The following is a 26,158-nucleotide window of genomic DNA, read 5'->3' on the forward strand; positions in this document are numbered from 1 at the left end:
ACTTTATTAAGCACTAATCATTTATTGATTGACTGTCTGGTTATACACCAATCATTTAAATATTTATTCAAAAAGTACTTACCAAACACCTATATGTACCAGGCTGTGTGTTCAGTGCTAGAGAAGAGAAATAAATGAGATACCCTGCCCTCTAGGAACAAAGTAGCAGGTAAGTTGTGGTGTCAAGAGCTTTGAGGGCCATAGGAGGGAGCCATCAGCTGTGCCCCAAGAACTGAGCAAAGACCCCACAACAGTGTGGCCAAGATCTTAAGAGATGATCATTTTTTTCAGTGGGAGAACAGTAAGGCGGGCACCCCAAAATTGAAAATAGGATGAGTAAAGGCCTAAAGACACAAAAGGGCATGCATGTTCCAGAACGCTAGACGTCCGAGTGGCTGGGATGACTGTGGCGGGGGCTCCAGGACACTGCCCCTCGACACTCAGGCTGCAAGGCCGTTTCTCTTTCTTTTCAAAGCTGAACAGCATCCCATTGAAGTTCCTGCTCACTGAAGTCTAGGGAGAAGCTCCATATCGTTCCTTTCTTTGAACCTCCCCCTCCCTTGGGTTCCATCAGAACTCAGAGCCCAGGAAGGATCTAGTGGGAGCAGGGCGCTGGCTGGAGATAAGCTGCAGATCGCTCATCCTTGTCCAGGCCCACATGGCCCGTTGTAATCTGACGTCTCCTTGAGGTTCTGCTGGTCCCTCCATGTCAAGCACTGCTGCAGAGACTATTACCAAGGATTTTGTTAACTTGGGGCAAGGAGAACTCAGATCATTGGTCACAAAATGTCTAGTGTCTTCTTTGGGGGAAGGAAGGTGGAAAGACTGGAGAGGAAGGGTACATTAACTCTTTGCTGGTAACCAGAGCAAATGGAAACAAGACACAAATGAATGACTCAATAACCTTCCTGTTCTAGGAGTAGAATTAAAGTAGGGCTCACTCCCTTTGCAGACAGGAGAGCAAGGTGAGGAGAGCTGGATGTGCCCGAGCTCCTGTTCATGGTCACCTGTGGTCTGGCTTCAAGGCTCAGAGTCAAGTCTGGGCACTGATGAGCGGCTCCATGTCTTCCGCAGGTGTGGCAGTGTGGCGGGAGCGTGGAGGTCCTGCCCTGCTCGCGGATTGCCCACATCGAGCGAGCCCACAAGCCCTACACCGAGGACCTCACCGCCCATGTCCGCAGGAACGCCCTCAGGGTGGCTGAAGTCTGGATGGACGAATTTAAGAGCCATGTGTACATGGCATGGAACATACCCCAAGAGGTAGGAAGCCCCTGTGGGGATGGCTTTCTTGAGGGTTGATGGGGAACAAGTGAGCAACTAAACTCTTCTTCCCAGGAGACAGCCAGAGTCTTAATTGCCATGCTGAGTGAACTCTCAACCCTAAGATACTGGATATTGCAGAAAAGGGTCTGACTGTAGGGTGCTATGGGGTGCTAAGGCGTGTCTCACCCACCCCATCTCTGGTCACCTCCTCCTTAAAAGTGGGCTCCTTTCCCTCCAGACCAGAATGTCCTCATTCTATCTGAGAAAGTTGAACCAGGTGGCTCCAAGGTTCCAACATGCTCCCAGGTCCTCAGCTTCTCTGACAGTAGATATTTCATGGTCCCAGATTATAAGTATCCCAGAAATTACCAAAATTCACCAAATGCACCTTAATATCCCTATAAACTGAAAGCAAGCTTCTCTGTCAAAATTTTGACCAAACCAATAAGCAATGTCCCTATACCTTTAGGATTTCTTGAATCATATGTGTGGGGCACTCCCACAGGGACCCTCAGGAGGAGAAGGGACCTGTTCTGGGCATTTTTTAGGCTGCTTGTTACCTTCGGAGACCCTCATCATTGTCTGCTACTGTCCTCTAGCCCTCTTATTGTTTAGACACTAAGCTGTGTCCAACTCCCTGTGACTCCAGGAACTGTAGCCCGCCAGGCTCCTCTGTCTATAGGATTTCCCAGGCAAGAATACCAGAGTGGGTTACCATTTCCTTCTCCAGGGGATCTTCCTGACCTAGGGATCAAACCCACGTCTCCATATTGGCAGGCAGATGCTTTACCACTGAGCCACCTGGGAAGCCCCCTAGCCCTCTAGTCACCCATATTTAAGAAGTGCAAGAGACTATTTACAGTAGCTAGAACATGTGGGACTTCCCAGGTGGTGCTCGTGGTAAAGAAGCCACCTGCCAATACAGGAGATATAAAGAGACATGGGCTCAATCCCTGGGTCAGGACGATCCCCTGGAGGAGAAAATGGCAACCCACTCCAGTAGTCTTGCCTGGAAAATCCCATGAACAGAGAAGCCTGGAGGGCTACCATCCACGGGGTTGCAAAGAGTCAGACACTACTAAAGTGACTTAGCACAGAACATGGATGCAACCTAGATGTCCATCAACAGACGAGTGGATAAATAAATTGTGGAACATAAAAACAACGGAATATTACTCAGTCATAAAAAGGAATGTATCTGAGTCTATTCTAATGAGGTGGATGAACCTAGAGCCTATTATACAGAGTGAAGTAAGTCAGAGAAAGATAAATATTGTACACTAACACTTATATATGGAATCTAGAAAGATGGTACTAAAGTTTGTTTGCAGGGCAGCAATGGAGAAACAGACATAGAGAACAGACTTATGGACATGGGGAGAGGGGAGGAGAGGGTGAAATGTATATAGAGAGTAATGTGGAAACTTACATTACCACATGTAAAATAGATAGCCAGTGGGAATTTGCTGTATGTATGTCTCAGGGAACTCAAAAGGGGCTCTGTATCAACCTAGAAGGGTGGGATGGAGAGGGAGATGGGATGGAGGTTCAAGAAGGAGGGGACATATGTATACCTATGGCTGATTCATGTTCAGGTTTGACAGAAAACAGCAAAATTCTGTAAATCAATTATCCTTCAATTAAAAAATAAATAATTTTTTTTTAAAAAAAGGGCAAGAGAGAAAGTGATGTATCTCTGGTAGCTTTGTACAACCTTGCTGTGTGTCATATGGAAATGACTTTGAACAGCTGGGTTAGGCGAACCCAACAGATGCCAGCCACGGGATCCCCACCTGCCTGCCAGCCAGTCTGCCTGAAGGTCGTTGCTTATGTTGCGTTTTATGTGACATGGAGCTGTTGACTGCATGACCTCCTGCTTTCCTCCCAAGGCCATGGCTTTGCCTCGAGAGTCCTTTGGAAAGCCTCTGCTCTCTCTTCCTGACAGGAAAATTGTTGATCTTTGCTTAAAGTTTCCGTGTGAAGGCCTTGTTTCCTGATGTCTCCACCAAGTTAACGTTTAACTCAGGCTGAGGGATTGAGAAAGTAGGCTGGGAGGGAGCTTTCAAGCAGCCCCCTAAGGGCCACCACCAGGGGGAGGGGTCTTGGGTTGGCTGCACCCTTGTACAATCAGCGCGACTTCAGCAGTCGGGAGAAAGAAGGAGGAGCCCCAGCAGTACCAGCGGGAGTGCAGCCAGCCTTGATGAACTATCCCCGAACACAGCTCTGACAGTGGGAGTGTTTCTAGGGAAACGGTGGTGCGTTCTGGACCCATCTGTGGCTGTGGGCGTTGGATCACAGCACTCTGGGCAGGATGCTGAGCCCGGCTGTGGGAGTCCTCTGATAGCAAAATGTTGAGCACACTTGGAAATTCCCCAGGAGCTCAACAGCGAAGCAGTGTGGTTCCCCGGGTTCTGTAAAGGACTGGGGTCCTGTCCGTACCCTTGTCCCCCTTCTCTCTGCACCGTAATGCTGCAAACTTTATAGCCCTCTCCACCACACCCCCCGCCATTGCAGCTGACAGATATTGAAATAAGACAGCAAATCTGGAGAGTGGTAGAGAATTGAGTGTACTATGAGTAAAAGTAATTGGAAAATGATGAAACTCAGTGTCTACTGGTGACTCTTAGAGGAGTTCAGACCAAGTCAAGCAGGTGGGGGCTGGCAGGTAAGACAAGAAGGACAGATGAGAGGTGGAAATGTCCAGGATAAAGCCTTTAGGAGGAGAAGGAAGAGGTCAGCGTGTTTCCTCTTGACCCCCTGTTCGACACTATGTCCAAATTCCCCCTTCTGCCTCTCTCAAGCCTGTGGAAAGAGCCACTTTTCACCTCCCATTCACTTCTGAAGTCACATCTCAATAGTACCTTGAAGCTGCTTTTGACAGAGTCATCATGGGCCTCCTACCTGCTTCATTTAATGAATATTTTAAAGTCTTCAGCTTACAGGACCCCACCTTTTCCTTAAAACTCTTCACTCCCTTGGCTCCATGATTCCACACCCTAGACTGTCCTCATCTTTCTGACTGCTCCTAACTCCTTGTGGGCAACTTTTACTTCCAGGGGATGTTTAAGTCCTCCCCAGGGATCTGTCCTTGGCCACCTGCTCTTGTGATACACCTCTGCAGGGTAATCCAATGACTCTTGGATTCTACACTGCCTACGTGAAAAGGATCTCCTAGTTACTCTCTTTAGCCTGACTCCTGCCTTTAGCTTCAGACTTTACCTGCACATCTTCCCCTGGCTGTTCCCACAGGAACTTCAGACTGAATCTGACCAAAACTGAGTATATCTTTCTTCTCCAAATCTGCTTCTGTTCTTATCCTCTATCTAAATGCATGATGCCCCCCTCTGCCTAGGCTTGTGAGCTTATTCCTGAGCGGCATTCTTTAATCATCTTCCATCCCCAGTCCATTACTGAGCCCACCTTTCCGTTCCTCTCACTTCTGAGTTCAAGCCTTGCCTCTTCCTCTGCAAGAGCCTCTGGCTGGTTTCCCTGACCCAAGTCTTACCCCTTAAATCTATCCTTCCCACTACCCAAAGTCATCTTTTTAAACTCACAATGACCATGTCATTGTCCTACTTGAAATCTTCAAACGACTCTCCATGTGCACGGGATCAGGTATAGAGCCCAGCATTGGACATGGATCTACACTCTCTCCTCCAACCACCTCCCCAGTCCCACCACCCACCACCTGATTTCAGAGGCTCTGCAGATGGCATGGACTAGGGACACTTCCCTGAGTGCCCTGTCCATGTCAGGCTGTTTCTTATCCCTCTGTGGTGGCCCATTTTGTCCTCTCTGCTTGCAGTTCCTCTCAAAACTTCTTCCCCAGCCTCCACCCTTGCCACTTCTCCTCCATCTTTTTAGACTCAGCTCTGCTGACATCTTCTCTAGAAGCCAGTCCCATCTGGGAAGAATGCCCCCTTTCCCCTGCGTGTCTCTGTCATTGCATCATTACCCTGCAAGAGAATGTTCCGTTGTCTGAAAAATCTCTCTCTCATTAGATCAATGGCTCTTAAATCTGGCTGAACTTTAAAATCATTTGGGCTCCACCCCAGAGATTATGATTTAATTGGTTTGGAAGGGAACTAGGGATTTTTTTTTTTTTGGAAAGCTCTTTGGGGATTTTAATGTTCATCCAGGGCTGAGAATCACTGCTCTAGACCATGGGCTCCCTGAGGACAGATTGTGTTATTCCTATTTGTTTCACCAGGTCTAGCCCAAGTAAGGTTCATGGTCAGGGCTCAGTAAAACCTCACTAACATTTATTAACAAATGAATCTGCTGGCCACGTGTGTAATCCCATTCTCCTTTGATCAATGACTCCCAAAAACAGATCTACTGATCAATTGGATCAGAATCACTTGGAAACCTTTTAAAAATATTTATTCTGGGTCTCATCCTCAGAGATTTTTATGAGGAGGTGTGTAGTGGTGCCAGAATCTATGAAAAGCTCTCTAGATGCTGGTTTGGGGAAGCCAGATTTGGGTAACACTCATTTACCTGCTCATCTTTCCCAGCTCACCCATAGCATCACCTACTCCAGTAAGCTTTATTTAACTGCTGTCCTCCCCTTCCCCATCATCCTGGCTGCCCCACACCATGAGATGGACCAAGGGCCCCTTTTCTATTGCCCAACACTCTCTGCTTCCCTCCATGCTTCACACTCTGTGCAGAAAGTCTGTTTACTTGTCTGGATCTTTCAGACTCTCCTTTCAGACAGAATGTTACTTCTTTATGTTCATGATGCTTAGGACAGTGCCTGACACAGTCTAGGCACTCAGTAGAGATGAGTTGAAAAAGAAACAAAAGGAAGGAAATGTGGGTTCTGCATCCCTGTGTGTTTTCCCCAGGACTTTCCCCAGCTGTCCTTGACGTGGCAGCATCGCAATACCTTCTGCTCAGTCCCGGGCACATCTGCTCCCAATTTACTTAAGCTTCTATCTACAAATGCAGAGCTGGAACCCTTCAACCCTGCCTAGTTGGCTACTTGGAGAATTAAGGAAGTTAATATGTGGAAGGACTTTGATCAGTGCTTGGCCAATAGAAAGCATTCAGTTCAGTTCAGTTCAGTCGCTCATAGAAAGTGATAGAGAAGTGTAAATTCTTTTTGTCGATGTCATCACCTGCACCTTCTGCCTTCTCACCTGAGCTTTAGAATGCCCTTGTCGGGCAGTCCTCCTCCCTTGCTGCCCTTTATGCAGAGTTCTTCCCGGGCCGTGCACTGAAGAGAACCAGCTTTCTCAGCCACTCCCTTGCCACGTGCAGTCCCAAGCTTTTGGAAGATCAGAGGAGCCTTCCACTCATGCTTCCTCTCCTTTAACTGAAAGTCAGTTTGCTTATCAGCAAACAGAAAGTCAGTCTGCAGCAAAGCATCAGTATTTCCTTACACAGGATTTGGAAACTCTAGACTCGCCCCTGCTTCCTCTTGCCTGAAAATGGGCTGAGTGCCAAGGATGACTCACCATGGTTGTTAGGTGACCACCATTCTTGAGGTTTGGCTACAAGGAATTTTGTGTGTGGCTGCTCACACAGGCAGGAATACTGGATAGTTTTTTTTTTGTGGCTAAGTATATTAGTGTCCCAGGACTGCCAAAACAAATTACCACAAACCGGGTGGCTTAAAACAACAGAAATGTGTTCTCTGGTAGTTTTGGAGGTCAGAAGCCCACAGTCAAGGGACTGCCAGGGCCATGCTCCCTCCAAAGGCCCTGGGGGAGGATCCTTCCTGGCCTTTTCCAGCTTGTGGGGGGCTCTCGGGGTTCCTTGTCTTTTAGATGTGTCTTTTCAGTCTATGCTTCTGTCTCTGTGTCTCCTCTCCTTTCTCTCATAAAGATTTAGGATCATCCTAAATCCAGAATCATCTCAACATCTCTAATTAACTATATCCACAAGGACCCTTTTCCCAAATAAGGTCACATTCAGAGGTTCTGGGTGGGCACTGTTCAACCCTCTACACTAACTGTTTGGCACAAAGGGAAGATACGAGTATTGTTTTCTAATAATAAGGGTCAAGGTGACCTTCTCTGAGGAAGCTTGCTTATTTCCCAATTTCTGCCTCTGGCTCCGAAATAGAGTTTGATGCAATTTAGAGCAAACAACACAGTACAGATGTGCTGAACCATTAAAATGGGAAGGCAAAAGTCAATTAATAAACAGGAAGGGGAAAGGTACGTGATATCCAGACATACAAGCTGAGCAGAACTCTGTTTCTTGAGTCTCCTAGAAGTTAAAGTAGAGTGTACTGTCTCTCTAAAGTAGATGTATTGTCTCTCTCCCACTTTTGATTAGGTTATAAGTAGAGACAAACTCTCCCTTGATCCTGAATGTAGAAAGGAAGTTTCCCCATGGGAACCTGTATTTTTAAGGAAAACACAGAAGTCTTCCTGAGACACATTCTTCTAGTGGCTTTCTGTAAAAGCTGAGACAGTGTTCTTTTGTCATCACATAAAGACATTATAGCATAAAGTGGGATGTCCTGGGTCCAGGCAAATAGCTTTGTGATGTAAGGGTAAACTACAGAGAAATTTGAAGAGTTAGTACTTAACAGATTTCTTTAAGTTAATACTTAACAGAGGATTGACCAGGATACATTTATCGTCAATTGCGGTGTTCATTGTTTCATACATTTTTTTTTTCAACTCGGTCTTATCAGTAGAGTTCAGGTGCAGTGCTAGACTACGGGCACAGAGATCAGCAGGACATGTTTCCTTACCGTCAGAGAGTGGGGGTCCAGCAGAGAAGGGCCAAGTAGAAGTTGCTGGGAAGGCTCTGGGCAGGAGCTGGGGAGCAGACCAATCATAGAAGAGGTTATCAAAAAATGCTCAAAGGGCATAACCTCACTGAAATTGCACCCTGGGATTCCAGAACTTAATCCTTCAGGCTGTAGCAAATTCAAATTTTTACATGACCTGAACTCCAGTAGACAAAAATAAATGTATTTCTAAAAAAATAAAAAATAAAAAAAAAATAAATGTATTTCTTCTATACCTATTTTTGTTTTGACTCAAGCCCCCATTGTCTGATATCAAAATTGTGTTCTGATCATGTCCAGATACATGCAGCAACTCTCTTTGTGGTTTTTCCCAGACATTTCAGAGTTAAACTGTCAATTTCATTATTTTCCCAACCCCACTAACTTGATCCCAGAATTGATGGTAGAACCAGATGGGTCACACTGGCAGACCATAGACTGCAGTGTCAGAGGAAGAGACCTGTGCTTCCCTATCCTCCTGTCTCTGCTCTGGGCTGGTATCTCATGAGATGACACTTGCCTCGTCTGGTCCCTGGCTCCATGGTGTCATCCTCTGAGATGTCACCTGTCTCCATCTGATCCCCAGCTGGAGGGAGCCCTCTCCATCTTCTGCTGTGGCATCAGCTCTTTCTCAGCTGATTCTGTGCCCTGTTCAACAGCTGGGGTGCAGGTCCCAGGGCTTCTTGGGACCACAAGAAATGTGGGGGCTTCTCTCTCGCTCTCACTCAAGGACACACCCTTGTCTCTGTGACTGCTCCTTGCCTGCTGCACCTCAATGGCTCAGGGCCACCTCTTTGGTACACCTGGGAAATGAAGAACACAGTACTGTCTATGCTAAGCACCCCCCCACCAGGCTTAGAGAGAGAGGCTCTGCTTCTTCCACAAGAACTTGGTCTAAGCAGGCAGGAGGGCAGGCTCCTGCAAATGCCCTGTAAATTTTAAAGCACAAACTCCAGACCCAGGCTGATTGGGTTCAACTTTCAACTCCATCACTTACTAGCTGTGGGATTTGGGCAAGTCACCCAGAACGTCACTGAACCTCCCGCATCCGTAAAATGAGGGTTATATTGTGCTCCCTCGTGAGTTTAAATAGGACCATATATGTAAATTTAATATAAAGTGAAAATGAAAGTCGCTCAGTCGTGTCTGACTCTTTGCAACCCCATGAACTATATAGTCCATGGAATTCTCTTGACCAGAATACTGGAGTGGATAGCCATTCACTTCTCCAGGGGATCTTCCCAACCCAGGGATCAAACCGAGGTCTCCTGCATTGCAGGTGGATTCTTTACCAGCTGAGCTGCCATGGAATCCTAAAAATTTAATATAAGTAAAATATAAAAATATATGTGTCTGTCTCACATAGAACAGAGCCTGGCACATTGTGTTATGTAAGCCTTAGCTGCCCTGATCACTAGGAATACTATTAGAATTAGCAGTATTCCATCTTCAGTTCTTTTCCTTTCCTCTCCCTCTCCGCACACAGTTCAGAATCTCTCATCTTGTCTTTTGAGATAGAGGTAACCATGTTGTTGGTTCAGTCACTCAGTCATGTCCAACTCTTTGCAACCCCATGGACTGCAGCACGCCAGGCTTCTCTGTCCTTCACTAGCTCCTCGAGTTTGCTCAAACTCATGTCCATTGAGTCAGTGATGCTATCTAACCGTCTCTTCCTCTGTTGCCCCCTTCTCTCCTGCCTTCAATCTTCCCCAGCATCAGGATATTTTCCAATGAGTCAGCTTTTCACATAAGGTGGCCAAAGTATTGGAGCTTCAGCATCAGTCCTTCCACTGAATATTCAGGACTTATTTCCTTTAGGATTGAATGGCTTGATCTCCTTGCTGTCCAAGAGACTCTCAAGAGTCTCCTCCAGCATCACAATTTGAAAGCATCATTCTTTGGCACTCAGCCTTCTTTATGGTCCAGCTCTCACATTCATACATGACTACTGGAAAAACCATAGCTTTGACTACATAGACATTTATCATCAAAGTGATAACATTACTCAGACTATATTCTTCCATTTCTCTTACTTACACAAAGACTACAGCTTTTTTTTCTTTAGTAATTTTTAAGGACTTAGTCCTTTTATTTTCGATGGCTTTCGATAACAGTCCCCATCAGTGCTGATCTCCTGTTTTGCAGACCAAACAGGTGTGGCTATGGGGACAAGGCACACATGGGGAAATGCCTGAGTTAAGTTCCCAGGTAATGCCTTCACCAGGCAGCCTCCAGAACTGTGGTTAGGGAGGTTCAGGGAAAAGTTGTACCATGGTGGTGGCTGCATCTCTGTGTTTGCATCTTGCACAGGACTCAGGAATTGACATTGGGGACATCACTGCAAGAAAAGCTCTGAGAAAACAGCTGCAGTGCAAGACCTTCCGGTGGTACCTGGTCAGCGTGTACCCAGAAATGAGGATGTACTCGGACATCATTGCCTATGGGGTGGTAAGGAGCCCACGCTTGGGGTTTCATCCAGACATATCCACCCAAGTGGGACCTGTGGTAGACCTGTGGACAAGAGGCTGGTTTCTGGAGCTTCATGTGAAGTAGACTATACGTTCATAGCCCACACCTCTCCATTCCCTTGAGAGAGGTGCTTAGTCTCTCCTTTTAATCCTAAGCAATTCAGCCCTGGCCCCAAACATGAATATGCCACTTAGTAAAGCAAAAACATGCAGTTAAGTTAAGATTACAAGACAACCCCAACTGTTTCCCAAGCATGGGTGCCTGAGATTCTACTGACCAGCCTGCATGCCTCCCTTACCCAAGGTGCTATGTCTTCCATTCACGCAGAGCCTCCTAGAAAGCAGATTTGGGAAACATATCCTTCCAGAGTTCATTGGATTTTGAGTGATGTTTTAGTACCACTTATTGATTGGCAGTTCCCCCAGCAGAGGCAGCAAGACAGAGAGGCAGAGCAGAGGGTTTGGATCCACATGGACCCGGTTCCAATCTTGACCCAGCCACTTCCTGGGCAAGTGTCTTAATGTCTATGAGCCTTAGTTTCTTCATATGTTAAGTGGGGTAAAATAATGTTGTCCTCACGGGTAGAAGAAAGTCTCAGATATAGAAATGTATTTTGTGTCTGAGGTTAAAATACTTTGGAGATGATAAACTCTCCCCATGCTTCCAATATCCCCAGGACATTACAACTCAAGGTATTTTAAATACCTGATTGATTTTTGGATATCTCTCCTGGTTTTTGCTGAGCGAACACATGAAGATTCTCTCTGACAGCTAAGCCCTCACAATTAGCCTCATAACTATCCCCTGGGGTTACTAGGCTCAGTCCCTGCCCCTGGTGTGTTACAGATGGGGAAACAAAGAAGCACAGTGACCTGCCCATGTTCACACAAGTCGTCAACTTGAGTGAAACTGAGTCTAGAGCATTACCTTCTGATATCACTCCCATTCCTCCCCTTGGAGTGTCCCCTTAGACCTTTTAGATATTCCAGGATGAAAACTTGAAGGAAGAATTCTTCCTTTGATGGTCTGTGGCCAGAACTGAGTTCAAGGCCCGCCTCAACAGGAACTTAATGGGCATAGCCTCAGCCTGGAGAGGAAGAATTCTGCTGAAGGGCTGGCTTCATTGTTCCCATGGACCTGCCAATGCTCACATCCTAGGATTCTAAAGGAGACAGAGCCAGGGTCCCAGGAACTGCCCCTTTCTACCCACCTGCAGGGCCTCTGTTGTCCCTGGAGGCCTGATTATCGGAAGGGGTCGTGTCTTCCCACGAGAGTCCCCATGTTGTGGCTGACATGTCCTGAGAGAACCGCCCAGTAGCCTCTCCCCTTCTCAGGCTGGTATAATTCAGATGTCAAACTCCTCAGCTGGTGCCGCTCAGCTGTTGCCTGAGGCCCCAGATCCTGTCTTCGCCATGGAAGTACACTAGACTGTGAGGTGCCCATCTGCCCATTCACCTCCCCGGAATCATCCTGAGGACACAGCTGATACACTGCCCACAGCACAGTATGTGCTGCTTGGTTACTCTTGGACCAAAATAGGACAGTCATGCTACTGTGGCTCCAGAGAAGCTGTTGGCCCAGGCCTCTGAGAGCCAAGGCCAGCTTCTGGATTCGTGGTCTCACCAAGCTATCAGCTGTAGCTAAAAGTATTCGCCAAACTCAGCCAGAGAGGCATAACACTGGAGGTGTTTGCACACAGCCATTGCAATCCTGGGTCTGGGCCCAAGGCATTCCAGTCATCTAAGCGAAAGAGTCGCATCTTAGGAGTACATATAGCACATTTACCATGTAGACCCCTCACCCAGATCACACCCAGAAACCTTTGGTTGGTCAAATAGTAAGTGGCATATCCATGTTGTGATCTAGATCTGGCTGAGTCCACAGTAGGGGCTGTTTTCACATTGTCATGCTGAAAACCCATCCTCCCACCACTCCAGGAGGCTGAGCTGTGTCAGCCATTCCTGGGAATGGCAGAACTTCTGTGACCCTGTGCATGGTCATTTGCCGGCTACTGTTCAGGGCTCAGCTGGACCCCTTCTCTCCTGCCTCCTCCATGGCTGGGCTCTTACATGAGCAGAGACACTTGCTTGTCCAGGAGCATAATGAACTCAACTAGGGCAGTAAGGTGACAGTGGTTGAGGCAGGATGCAGTGCAAGAGCAAGAGGACTTGTGGAGCTGAATCTTTCTTCCTGGTGATTACTTTTATTCTGAAGTGGAGAGACCAGATGTCTTCTCGGTAAAGGTTTTTTTCTTTTTCCCCTCCAACTCATGCCTAAACTTCATTGCTCAGGTCAGATAACCCCTCAGAACTCTCAGGCCACTGTCAAGTCTGTATAACCCATACCATTAATCTAGTAAAAGGTCTCATTAATGCCTCTGGCAGGCAGAAGGATCATGGGCCTTGCAGTGTGGGCATGGGCCTCTCTAGGATTACTGAGCTCCAGACCTGGGAGACAGCATGACTTTGAATAATCCCAGCTCTGGTGCTGATAGGAGAGATGGAGTAGCATCCAGAAACAGACATGTCTACTTCTAAAAGTTAGCTTTGCTACTTAATCACTGTGTAACCCTGGCAGTTTGTAAAACCTTAAAGGTTAGAGTCATATCACTTCATGGGTCATCTTTCACAGTCTCAGGATTGTCACCATTTGATGATGGAAAGAGCTTGGACTTTGGAGACAGACTCCAGCTCTGCCATTTTTCCAACTATGAGGCCATTCATTCATTACTCATTTTCTTTGTTCATTCATCCCGTATGTACTTACTGTCTAATATGTGCCAGGACTGTCCTGTGTCACAGGCAGTGAGTAAGCCTGAGACCTAGTCTGGTGACTGATAGAGGAGCCAGGCAAGCAGAGAAGTGACAAGAATACAGTGTGTAAGTGCTGCGATCAGGGAAATGGAGGTATGGTGGCCTCACACCCAGATGCAGGTCAGGAAAGGCTTCCAGAGTGACAGAGAGGATGAGAACCACAGGAGGAGGAGGGTTTAGTCAGGGAAAAGAGAAGGCCAAAGCAGAGGGTCCATGCAGTGGGAACAGAATTACAGACCAAGAGGTGAGGCAGAGCTTCTTGCTACAACACACTTCCTGCACCCTTAAGAGAGTTAATATTACCAACCTGGCTGAGTAATTTTGAGGATTAGGTGGGATAATGCATAGGAAGCCCTTCACCTGGTACCTGGCACATAGATGCAGTCATAAAAGCTAACTTCCCTGAATGGCTTTCAGGATAGTTATTGCAGTAATAATAGCACCTAACAATTATATCACACTTTTGCTATTTGTCAGGCCCTGTGCTAAACACTTGCAGAGATTATTTCAGTTAATCCACAAACTTATGAGGTTGGCACTGTAATTATCCATATTTGAGAGAGAGGAGGAAACAGACAAGCAGTTATATTGCTTTGCCCAAACCAAACAGCTGGAGCCAGGATTTCATCTCAGCCTGTCTCTCCCAACTTCCTCAACAGACAACCTGCTTAATGGGGGATGGATGACACAGAATCAAAGAGGACTTTATCAAAAGTCACCACCCACCCTCATTCAGAGGCCAGCTTTGGGGTCCCACAGGAGAGCCATGTCTGACACCAGGGCTTTCTGAAACTTCATGCAGGTCTCACTAATGGATCCCGGCTTCAGATGTGACAGACAGCCCTCTGTGGGCCGTGGGAGGAGTCCAGGGTATATTTGCATATGCTCCTCCCACATGGGTCAGTCAGGTAATTGGTTTATGATAGAGGATTTTATGCTGCATGGATGCTTCTGGGGCCCTGCCTCAGGAGCTGACACATGTTCATATTTCTTCAGAACCTCTAAACTCCAAGTTTGAGATTGAGCTGCTATCACCCAGTAAGGGAAAGGGAGCTCAAAAGAAAAGAATTTGACTCTGTTCTTTGTCCCCTGTCAAGAACAGGATGTTCATAGATCAAGTGTGGGCCTCCAGTTATCTGTTGCACTTCACACTCCTTAACTGGGTTCATTGCACTCCTACCACATCCATGAAGACTACAAAAATTTAGCCACTGTCTGCCTCTTGCCCTCCCCGGATAGATGCCCCACCCATGGCCCATTGCCCTGGTCTCCCCTGGATCCCAGTCTCCAGCCTCCAGTTGTAAACAGAGTGCTTTGATCACTAAGAAGAGCTATGTAAGCTAGCTTCAGTGTAGGTGGGTAAAGATACCATAAGCTCTCTTACAGGCCCAGGAACTGAAGTACAGCTGGACCCGGGCACTCGTGCTGAGAAGCCACGAAAACCACAACGGGGGCAGGATCATCTCTCTTGTCTCTAAATCCGTCTGCCTCCTGCTTCATCTCCCCCTTCATCACAGCTAGATTTCTCTGCTTGCACAAGCCCAGCAGAGACCCCATACCCGATCTAAATGGCCCCACAATCTGAGTGGCCATCACCCACTGAGCACAGTGTCTGGTCTCTCAGCAGGATTCCTAGGGCAGAATAAGAGGATGATGAGACAGTCACATTCCACAAAGAGAAGGATAGGGAGAGAGGAGGAAAGAAAGAATTGTTCATTCTTTCTGAACTATGAGTTGGTACCCTCCCTGATCTCCTCAGCTGTGGCATGTAAGCAGGGCCACGTGAACCATAAGCTGCCCTTTCCAAGGGCTGAGAGTGGGCTTAAGCCAGAAGGGGACATTGAGTATTAGCTTTCCTACCTAGATGTGCTAAGATATTGGTTCATAGTACTTTTGTACTGTTGATTGGCATGTATTTGTAGGTGAGAATAAGAGACATCTCTCCCCTCTCCTGTTCCCTCTCTGGTCCCCTTCTCTCTTATTTACCCACCAGACTTTCCGCTCTAGGAAAACTTCATCAGCTGGGTCCCCACTGGGCCCTGGCCAACCACTGCTGGATCTGAAGGAGACAAAGAAGGCCTGATCCCAGGGGACATCCCAGGCCCCCAAACAGATAACATGTTCCTCACCTCCCCCAACCCTCAGAAACAAAGTCTTCTATCCAGGGACTTCTGTGGGCCATTATGCCACCCTTGTGCAAAAGGAGAGGATGAGAAATCTTGTGTGTGTGGGTGCATGTCATAATTTTACCTAAACCCTCTCAGCTCCCCAAATCCAGCATGTTGTTTAGCAGCATCTGAGTTCTTATCCTTCAGAGGAGGCTGCTCTGCCTTCAGCACCTTTATGCAAGGCCAACACTGTTGGTTTCTTGGTATTTGTTGGTACTTATTGATTTCTGTAGTATTCAGGGTTAACTGAAAGAAGAGTTGACTTTGGGAGCAGAGCCTATCTCAGTGGAATGCTTTTTCTCCTGATTTAACACTTTTATTTCTCTCTCTTATGTGACTGCCTCTCATCTGGTGTTCAGTTGCAGAACTCCCTGAAGACCGATTTGTGTCTTGATCAGGGTCCAGAGACAGAGAATGTTCCTATTGTGTACATCTGCCATGGGATGACGCCCCAGGTGAGTGTTCTGAGATCCCCATGCCGGGTGTGTGCATGTGTATGTCTGGTGGGAAAAGAGAAGCTAAACTCTATCATGGCTACTCTGGGCCCATGGACCTTGGGGGCTTTTCATTAGAAAGTATCCTCATGAGAAAAAAAGAGAGTCATATTTACATGCCTGGAAGGAGTCTAAAGGAGCAGAGGCTGGGATGCCAGGATCCCCTGGGGTGGGCACAAGGAAGGTGATATGTCTCTAAAGAGAGACACCTGCCTCCATTGGGGAGACTGTCATAGATTACAGTCTGGGCTCTGGCAACCATGCCTTTCTCTGGCTGGAGGGAGCCCTAAGTTTCCCCTAGACTCCCTGACACCTCAGAATCTCTTCAGAGTGCCTCAGGTTCTGCCCTTTGGTCCATGATAGCTGGGACCAAAATTTATAGCCATGAGATCCTTTCTATGTCTTCTGATCTTCTCACAGAGAATGAAGGGAAGCTACCAGAAAAGTAAGTTATCCCCCTAAAATTCTCCATTCGTAACCTAGGCTTCAGATATCCAAAGAGGACGTTGAGACACTGGCAAGAAAAATGGTTTATTCAACAAAGTGCAGTGGACAGTCAATGATCAAGAACACCCTAGACTGACCCATTATGACTTGGCATTTTCAGAGTTTACTTAAATTACCTCCAGAAGTATAAAATGATTTTTAAAAGATACTTTAGTATAGAAGATACATGTGTTTGTGCAGTTGAAGTTAAGTGTTTTAAAGAGCTGTTACCTGCCTCAACTGAAGATTATACAACTGAAGGGTACCGTGATGTGTCACCAGTGTACTAGCCCAAGACTTCCCAGAAATTGCCCTCTGTGATCTCTACCACCTTGTCCTTTTTGTGGGCCAAGCTGCTGTGGCCACTGATTGGTCAGTCACAGTCAGTAGATCACATTATCCTCACACCACACAGTATATCAACTCATTCTCCGTTATTAGAATGGTGTAACATTTTTAATGAGTGACTATTTTTATGCAAATATTTTGTTGACATATATATGCAGAAAATAGACAAATAGAAAATAGACAAAGTGTACAGAGTAATGAACTTTCAGAGCAAACACACCAGTGGAACAGCACCCAGGTTAAAAAAAAACAAAACAGTATTGCTTTGAGCTTTATGTAAATAGTATCATAGAGTATATGCTTTCTCATTTTGGAATCTTTCCTTCATTATTATTTCTGTAAAATGTGTCCATGCAGGTATATATAGTTGTAATTTTTTCATTTTTTTCTATCATGTCATATTCCGTTTTATGAACATGTCGTATTTACCATATATTCTACTGTTCATGGACAGCTGGGCTACTGCCAGGTTGGGAATATTACAAATACTACTGCTATGGACATTCTTGTCCATGTCTTTTTGTGTGCATATGTACTCATTTCTTCTGGATTTAAACCTAGAAGTCGAATCACTGAGTATAGGGTTGACATATGTTCACTTTTAGTAGACACTGCCTATATTAGTCTGCTAGCGCTGCTGTAACAAAATGCCAGAAACTGTATAGCTTAAACAATAGAAATGTATTTGCTCACAGTTCTGAGGCTGAAAGTCCAAGATCATAGTGCCAGCTGAGTTGGTCTCTCTTTTTCTAGCTTGCAGATAGTCACCTTCTCACAGTGTCCTTGTGTGGCAACGGGGAAAGAATGAGCAAGCTGTCTGGTGTCTCTTCTTAAAAGGACACTAATCCTATTGCATCAGAGCTCTGCCCTTATGACCTCGTTTAACCTTAATGTGCACGTCTGGGAAATTCTCAGCCTATCCACATTACAAAAAATGAGAAAGGTTGATCTGGAGAGAATAGCAGAAGTACTACTGAACAATCATTTGATTAAGAGAGAAAGGGTGGGGCTCTTGGACTTAATCAACCATCTCACAGCAGAAGGCATCAACAGAGAGGGGCTTATACCAGCAGGGACACTGACAGTTTGAGGTAAAGATAAATCAGGAAAAGATAAAGGAACACTATTGGACTTCTTGGATTCTATAAGATGGGACCATAAAGCTATTCAATTGTGAACATGTACTATCCCTCAAGAAAAGGGACGACGGTTACTGAAGGTGATTTAGAGATCATCAGGGCACAAGTCCTTACTCCTACCACTGGCCCCAGGGTAAGGCTGTTCACTCAAAGGATGGGCCTGCCACTCTGATTTCAGTGGGCTAGAATGACCCTGCCCCAGGCCAGTGGGGTGGGACCAAAGCAGTGAGCAGCTTGGGCAGGGCCACTCCAGAGAGCCAAAGGGGCAGGCTGCCCTGCAGAGCAGTGAGGGGTGATGCTGCCACCCCCGTGGGCCTGGAGGGCAGAGTATCCAGACAGAAGTGATTATTCTTGAGCCTTAAGATCCAGTGGAATTTTGCCTTTCTGTGTTTTGGGCTTGCTTGCGACCCACCCTTTTCTTCCTTCCAGTTTCTCCCTTTTGGATGTGATCACCTCTCCTATGCCTGTCCCACCATCATATTTTGAAAGTGTGTAACTTGTCTGATTTCATAGGTTCTTAGCTGGAGAGAAATTCTGCCTCAGAATGAATGATACCTTGAGTCTCACATATGTCTGATTTAGATGATATCTGGACTTTAGACTTTAGAGTCGATGCTGAAATGAGTTAAGACTTTCAAGGCTGTTGGGATGAAGTGAATGTACACTGCATGAAAGAAGGAAATTAATTTGGGGGGCCAAGAGCAGAATGCTATAGACTGAAACTGTGTCACTCCAAAATTCATGTGTTGAAGTGCTAAGCCTGTCTATATGTGGAGTAAGGAAGTAATCAGGTTAAATAAGGTCATAAAGTGGAACACTGATTTTATGAGGATAGTGTCCTTCTAAGAAGAGCCACCAGAGTGCTCCATCACGCTCTCTGCCGTGTGAGGACAGAGCAAGAAGGTGGCCATTTGCACCAGAAACTCTCACCGGAAACTGAACAGGCCAACACCTCGATCTTAGACTTCCCGGCTCCAAAACTGTGAAAAAATAAACAAGGTCATAGGTAGTTCCATCTACCTTTAAGCCACCCAGTCTGTGGCATTTTGTTATGGCAGCCAGAGCTATTTAATACACTTGTCAAATGGTTTTCCTAAGTAGTTGTTTTAGTTTTTACCCCACCAGCCATATATAAGAGTTGTAGTTCTTCCCCATCCTTGACAGCATTCAGTATTATCTGTCTTTCTAAACTTCTAGATATTGTGGTGGTTGTATAGTGCTATCATGTTGTAGTTTTAATTTGCATTTCTCTGATTGTTAATGCAGTCAGGCACCTGAGTTTCAGTTGTTCCTGAGTGTGGGTCAAGATGACCAAGGTCATAGTGGTTCCATCTTTGTGTAAATTCCCTCTCTGCATTGTAATACGTATGATCCAAGACACAATAGGTGAACTTGCTTTTAACGAATCTAGGTGGAAACGTGTGGTGTCGATGTTCATCTACCTCTCTGGCCACGTGTCGGATGTTTCCTCTGTGGGATGGTGGATGCCTGTTCAAGCTGAGTCTGTCAGCTGCAGCTAACTCAGTATGGGGCAGTCTATGCTGTAAGGAGCATGGATTCTGGAGCCAGATTGCCTGAGTCCAAATGGCAGCTTTGAAACTTTCCAGTTGTGAACCTTTGGACAGGTTTTTTAATGTGGGCCTATTTCTTTCACCTGTAAAATATGGATTAATAATGGTGTATACCATAAAGAACAGTGTTGTAAGGATTTAATACGTTTAAAACAATGCCTAGCATATAGTAAGGGCTCAATAAATGTTTAGCTATTACTATCACAATGATGAGATTATTATTATTATTATTACTGACCATTGAGCCTTGCTCAGTATAAATACCCTCCAGTTTCTAACTCCAGCTCACACCGTACTGACTTTCCTTGGCCTCAGGTGTCATATGCTGTGGGTTCCAACCTTGGTCAAAGCTGACCCATAGGCTATGAGAGCATTTTGCTATAGTAGCAAAAATGCAGTGGGGTGGGGTGAGGACAGTGAACGGGGCATCAGGAAGCCTGAGGCTTGGTCTTGGCACACTTTTGCAATCACCTTATCTCTCCCTGGGCCTTATTTTGTTTTATTCTTTTACTGAGGTATGCTTTTACATTAAAGTATACATATCTTAAGTATACAGTTCAGTGAGTTTCCACATTCATAGACACTGTACAGGCACTACCTAGATCAAACCCATCATCCCAGTGGGCTTCCTCATTCTGCCTCTTGGTCAATACCCCCATCCAATGCTGTGTTAGTTGCTTAGTCATGTCCAACTCTTTGTGACCCCATGAACTGTACCCCTCCAGGCTTCTCTGTCCACCCAGGCAAGAATAATGGAGTGGGTTGCTATTTCCTTTTCCAGGGGATCTTCCTGACCCAGGGATTGAACCCAGGTCTCCCACATTGTAGGCAGATTCTTTACCATCTGAACCACCAGGGAAGCCCGGGTAATGACAATTTTCATCTCTAGCACCATTCATTAGTTTTGTCTGGGTCTGTATTCTTATCTGCCAGTGAGGAAGTTGGACTGGCCATCTCCAGGCCCAGCTCTGCCAGCTCTGCCAATCTGCTTACCTTGAATTCTTTTGTTCTGAAATCCAGTTGCCTGGGAAGCTGTGAGCTTGTGCTGTACTTGCCAGGAATACTTGGAGCTGCCTTGCCTTGAGGCTTTGTAAATCAGCTTTTTGTTGTGGAGCTGCAGCAGGCCTTAAAGACTTGGGCCCCCCTCCCCATCCCCCACAGAACCTTCCTGTAACTGCTCTGTGCATGAACACTGGGTCCCAGCTGCCCTCTCCTACCAGGCTTGAGATACACAGCTGTCAATACCCAGAAGTAAGGAGGCTTGAGACCAGCCTCAAATCACACACATTTCCAAGAACAGGGAGGTGTAGGGACTCTGCTGTGGCAGGAATTTGTTGAGTCTGGCCTTCCCAATAAGTTGGGAGAGCTGGGGAGAACTGGATCATCCTGGAGATGGGCTGTGTATCCTTGTCAGGAGTTCATCCATCCATTAGGGTAGATTGCATCCATTATGTGCAGGCACTGGTCATAACAAACACCCTCTTCCAACAACACAAGAGAAGACTCTACACATGGACATCACCAGATGGTCAATACTGAAATCAGATTGATTATATTCTTTGCAGCCAAAGATGGAGAAGTTCTATACAGTCAGCAAAAACAAGATTGGGAGATGACTATGGCTCAGATCATGAACTCCTTATTGCAAAATTCAGGCTTAAATTGAAGAAAGCAGGGAAAACTACTAGACCATTCAGGTATGACCTAAATCAAATCCAAAACCATTGTACAGTGGAAATGACAAATAGATTCAAGGGATTAGATATGATAGACAGAGTGCCTGAAGAACTATGGATGGAGGTCTGTGACACTGTACAGGAGGCAGTGATCAAGACCATCCCCAAGAAAAAGAAATGCAAAAAGGTAAAATGGTTGTCTGTGGAGGCCTTACAAATAGCTGTGGAAAGAAGAGAAGTGAAAGGCAAAGGAGAAAAGGAAAGATATACCCATTTGAATGTAAAGTTCCAAAGAATAGCAAGGAGAGATAAGAAAGCCCTTCTCAGTGATAAATGCAAAGAAACAGAGGAAAACAATAGAATGGGAAAAACTAGAGATCTCTTCAAGAAAATTAGAGATAGCAAGGGAACATTTCATGCAAAGATGGACACAATAAAGGACAGAAACTTGTACGGATCTAACAGAAGTAGAAGATATTAAGAAGAGGTGGCAAGAATACACAGAAGAACTATGCAAAAAAGATCTTCATGACCCAGATAACCATGATTGTGTGATCACTCACCTAGAGCCAGACATCCTCAAATGAGAAGTCAAGGGGGCCTTAAGAAGCATCACTACGAACAAAGCTAGTGGAGAGGATGGAATTCCAGTTGAGCTCTTTCAAATCCTAAAAGATGATGCTGTGAAAATGCTGCATTAAATATGCCAACAAATTTGGAAAACTCAGCAGTGGCCACAGGACTGGTAAAGGTCAGTTTTCATTCCAGTCCCAAAGAAAGGCAAAGCCAAAGAATGCTCAAACTACTGCACAATTGCACTCATTTCACACACTAGCAAAGTAATGCTCAAAATTCTTCGAGCCAAACTTCAATAGTACATGAACTGTGAACTTCCAGATGTTCAAGCTGGATTTAGAAAAGGCAGAGTAAAGAAAGTGAAATCACTTAGTTGTGTCCAACTCTTTGCGACCCCGTGGACTGTAGCCTACCAGGCTCCTCCATCCATGGGATTCTCCAGGAAAGAATACTGGAGTGGGTTGCCATTTCCTTCTCCAGGGGATCTTCCCAACTCAGGGATCGAACCCAGGTCTCCCACATTGCAAGCAGATGCTTTACCCTCTGAGCCACCAAGGAAGCCCAACCAGAGATCAAATTGCCAACATCCAGTGGATCATCGAAAAAGCAAGAGAGTTCCAGAAAAGCATCTACTTCTGCTTTATTGACTATGCCAAAGTCTTTGATTGTGTGGACCACAACAAACTGTGGAAAATTCTTTAAGAGATGGGAATACCAGACCACCTTACCTACCTCAGGAGAAATCTGTATGCAGGTCAAGAAGCAACAGTTAGAACTGGACATGGAACAACAGACGGGTTCCAAATTGGGAAAGGATTACGTCTAGGCTCTATATTGTCACCCTGCTTATTTAACTTATATGCAGAGCACATCATGAGAATGCTGAACTGGATGAAGCACCAGCTGGAATCAAGATTGCCGGGGGAAATATCAATAACCTCAGGTATGCAGATGACACCACATTTATGGCAGAAAGTGAAGAAGAACTGAAGAGCTTCTTGATGAAAGTGAAAGATGAGAGTGAAAAAGTTGGCTTAAAGCTCAACATTCAGAAAACTAAGATCATGGCATCTGGTCCCATCACTTCATGGCAAATAGATGGGGAAACAATGGAAACTGACAGATTTTATTTTTGGGTGCTCTAAAATCACTGCAGATGGTGGCTGCAACCATGAAATTAAAAGATGCTTACTCCTTGGAAGAAAAGTTATGACCAACCTAGACAGTATATTAAAAAGCAGAGACATTACTTTGCCAACAAAGGTCTGTCTAGTCTAAGCTATGGTTTTTTCAGTAGTCATATATGGATGTGAGAGTTGGACTATAAAGAAAACTGAGTGCCTAAAAATTGATGCTTTTGAACTGTGGTGTTGGAGAAGACGCTTAAGAGTCCCTTGGACAGCAAAGAGATCAAACCCATCCAACCTAAAGGAAATCAGTCCTGAATATTCATTGGAAGGACTGATGCTGTAGCTGAAACTCCAATACTTTGGCCTCCTGATGCAAAGAACTGACTCATTTGAAAAGACCCTGATGCTGGGAAAGATTGAAGGAGGAGGAGAAGGGGACAACAGAGGATGAGATGATTGGATGGCATTACCGACTCAATGGACATGAGTTTGACTAGGCTCTGGGAGTTGGTGATGGACAGAAACCTGGCATGCTATAGTCCATGGGGTCGCAAAGAGTTGGACATGACTGAGCGACTGAACTGAACTGACTGAAGTGCAGGGGAAAAGTGGATGGTGAGGAGGTAGGACCTCTGATTCTCAAGGCTTCCCAATGGTATCTTCTAACCCTTAAGAAATTGATTGGCTCATGGAAGAGACAAGATGAGGAGGAGGACAACCTTAGTACAAGGTCAGGGTACATCTCAGAAGAGGACTGTGAACAGATACAGGCCTCAGGGGTACTCTGAATCTCCTAGGCTTGGTCCAAATAAAATGCTCAACCTGCATTTCTTGGAGCATTTCCCCTCCTACTAACAGTTCTCAGCAAATCTCTTGGCACCATGGCCACAGAGGTCAAGGAGAACCCAAGGAAGTTCACAGATGGGACTGCCATATGCAGTTGTGCAGGTTGTGCACTGAACAACTCCAGTACAGGGTTCTGACATCTCACATTGTTATTTGGGGAACAGAGACCTACCCAAGGTGACAGTCTTGCTAGCCTCTGTGATGAAACCTCATGTATTCCTTCCTGAGCATCACACTTGATAGGAAGCATAAAAGTGTGAAAAGGCAAATGATGAGGTATATAGTGGTCAAGAACCAGACTACCTGGGTTCAGATCCCAGCCTTATCACTTAACTAACCCAGTTCCCTGGATAAGTGTCATAACTTCCCTGTGTCAATTTCACAACCTAAAAAGTAGAGATTATAGTCATATCTACCCTTTAGGGTTGTTTTAAGAATTAAATAAACATTAATTTTAAGAATTAAACAAACAATAAATTGATGCACATGAAACACTTAAACAACAAACCTGGTACACAGTCATTGCTTACTAAATATTGGATAATTATTACCAAATTGGTAAAGAGACTCAAGACCATGTCCTTAAGAATGGGAATTGTGTAGCCTGGAGAGGAACAGATTCAAGAGGAATATGAAACTTCCAAAATTATAAGGACACAGAGTTTTTGAGTATAATGGTGAAGAAGGAAGAGGGAAAGAAGGCAGGACCTCGAGCTGGCTAAATTCATCCTGCTGACTTTGAAAGTGGACTTCCCTTCCTTCTTTTCTTCATCCAAATTTCTAAGTTTTTCCATTTGGGGTTTTAAAAATACAGATTCTCAAAAAGAACCTGGATCAACCATGTAATAATCAATCCCAAATCACACTAGCATTAACTAATCAATTCAAAAAAGGAAAACGTGACTCTTAAATTAAAATGAATATGTAATAAAAACATATCGAGCCCATTAATAAGGGAAGCAGCAAGCAGGTACTGAAAGCATTTGAGGAACTCAATGTCTATGGGCATTTTCTAAAGAAGAGTGTTAGAATAAGATTGTAAATTTGATCCAAAGGTAGTTAACTCCCTACAGAGAAATAAAATCATAGCCTATGGTGTGATCTTTTCAACTTTCTAGATAGAAATCTAGAAGTTACTGTGTCTGAGTACTAATCAAAAGGTTAATAGCAAAGTCAAACATAGGTATATTCTCTTGGAAAATTACATACTCTTAGGTGGGCTTGTTAGACAATGCTCCAATATGATATTGAATGGAGAGATCACCTCCCTTCCCTTTCGCTTTATTCCCAGGTTTTAGGTATTTCTCTTAGTCTTTTCACAAAGTTGGCTAAAGGTGGGGTGACTCTCCAGGCCATTAGTGACTCAGAAACCCTTGTGGATTCATAGCCTAAGTACATGGTCTTTCCCCCAATTATTTCCTAGGACAACTGTAACAATGAAGCCCAAACTGGGTGGCTTAGAGAATGGAAATTTATCATCTCACAGTTCTGAAGTCTAGAAGTCTAAGACTGAAGGGTCGGCAGGGCCATGCTCTCTCTGAAGGCACCTGGGAAGGATCTACTCCAGGCCTCTCTCCTCAGTTTCTGGCGGTTTCTTGGCTTGTGGCAGCGAAATTCCCCATCACATGGTGTTCTCCCCGAGGGCTTGTCAGCATCCACATTCCCCCGTTTTACGAGGATGCCAGGCATATTGGATTAGGGGCCCACCCACTCCACTCTCATCCTAATTTATAATTATATCTGCAGCTAACTTTATTTCCAAATAAGGTCACATTCTCAGGTACTAGATGTTAAGACTTCAACATATGAATTTTTGAGGTATACAGTTCAACCCCCAGCATCCCTAAAAAGAAAGAATGTGACTGGTAACCTGACTTCCGTGCCTCAGATGAAAAGGGCCTCACATCACCTCCTGTCACATTCAATTAACCAGAGTTATCACGTGGCCCTGCCTCAAACAGAGGACGTGGGAAGTCAGGGTTTTCTGGGTGCCCGGAAGCCTTGTCTCTGCCACACAAACTTAGGTATTTTCTAAATCAGTTCCTTCTCTGACAAATAAGAAAACAAGAAAATGGCATCTGGGAATTAACTTCCTGCCTGAGGTCACACTGTGAGTTACTGGCCAAGACAGGGCTGGGAAGGATGCCTGTATTTTAACTTCCATTTTCTCCTCCAGTTTTGTTCATTCATTCATCAGACACAGGCTGGGTTGTCTTTTAGGAAGGCCTCACATTTTCAGAAATTTCGTTTCCCTTGAAGAGCAAATCTGGTCTAGTAATAGGAGTGGTACTGTAGAACAGCAACTTCCTGTGGAGCCCAGTGGGTCTCAAAGACATCAAGGACCCACAGGCAGCTTGGGTGAGGCAGAGGGGCCATGTTCACATCTGGGTTCAACCCTTTGAGAGGTTCTATTTACATGTTGTTTGAA

At 45.4% G+C, this 26,158-nt stretch overlaps 1 protein-coding gene across 1 annotated transcript in view; it reads left to right on the forward strand.

The window, feature by feature from the left end:
- The window catches only part of GALNT18 (polypeptide N-acetylgalactosaminyltransferase 18), a 349,951-nt gene that overhangs the window by 284,394 nt on the left and 39,399 nt on the right, over positions 1 to 26,158 (forward strand). Inside the window, exons 7-9 of the mRNA XM_043902975.1 lie at positions 1,075 to 1,260; positions 10,325 to 10,462; positions 15,824 to 15,919. Of these exons, the coding sequence (XP_043758910.1) occupies positions 1,075 to 1,260; positions 10,325 to 10,462; positions 15,824 to 15,919 (420 nt within the window). The remainder of the gene's footprint in view (positions 1 to 1,074; positions 1,261 to 10,324; positions 10,463 to 15,823; positions 15,920 to 26,158) is intronic.

Source organism: Cervus elaphus, chromosome 1 (genome assembly GCF_910594005.1).
Source record: "Cervus elaphus chromosome 1, mCerEla1.1, whole genome shotgun sequence".
In the NCBI taxonomy this organism is placed as follows: domain Eukaryota; kingdom Metazoa; phylum Chordata; class Mammalia; order Artiodactyla; family Cervidae; genus Cervus; species Cervus elaphus.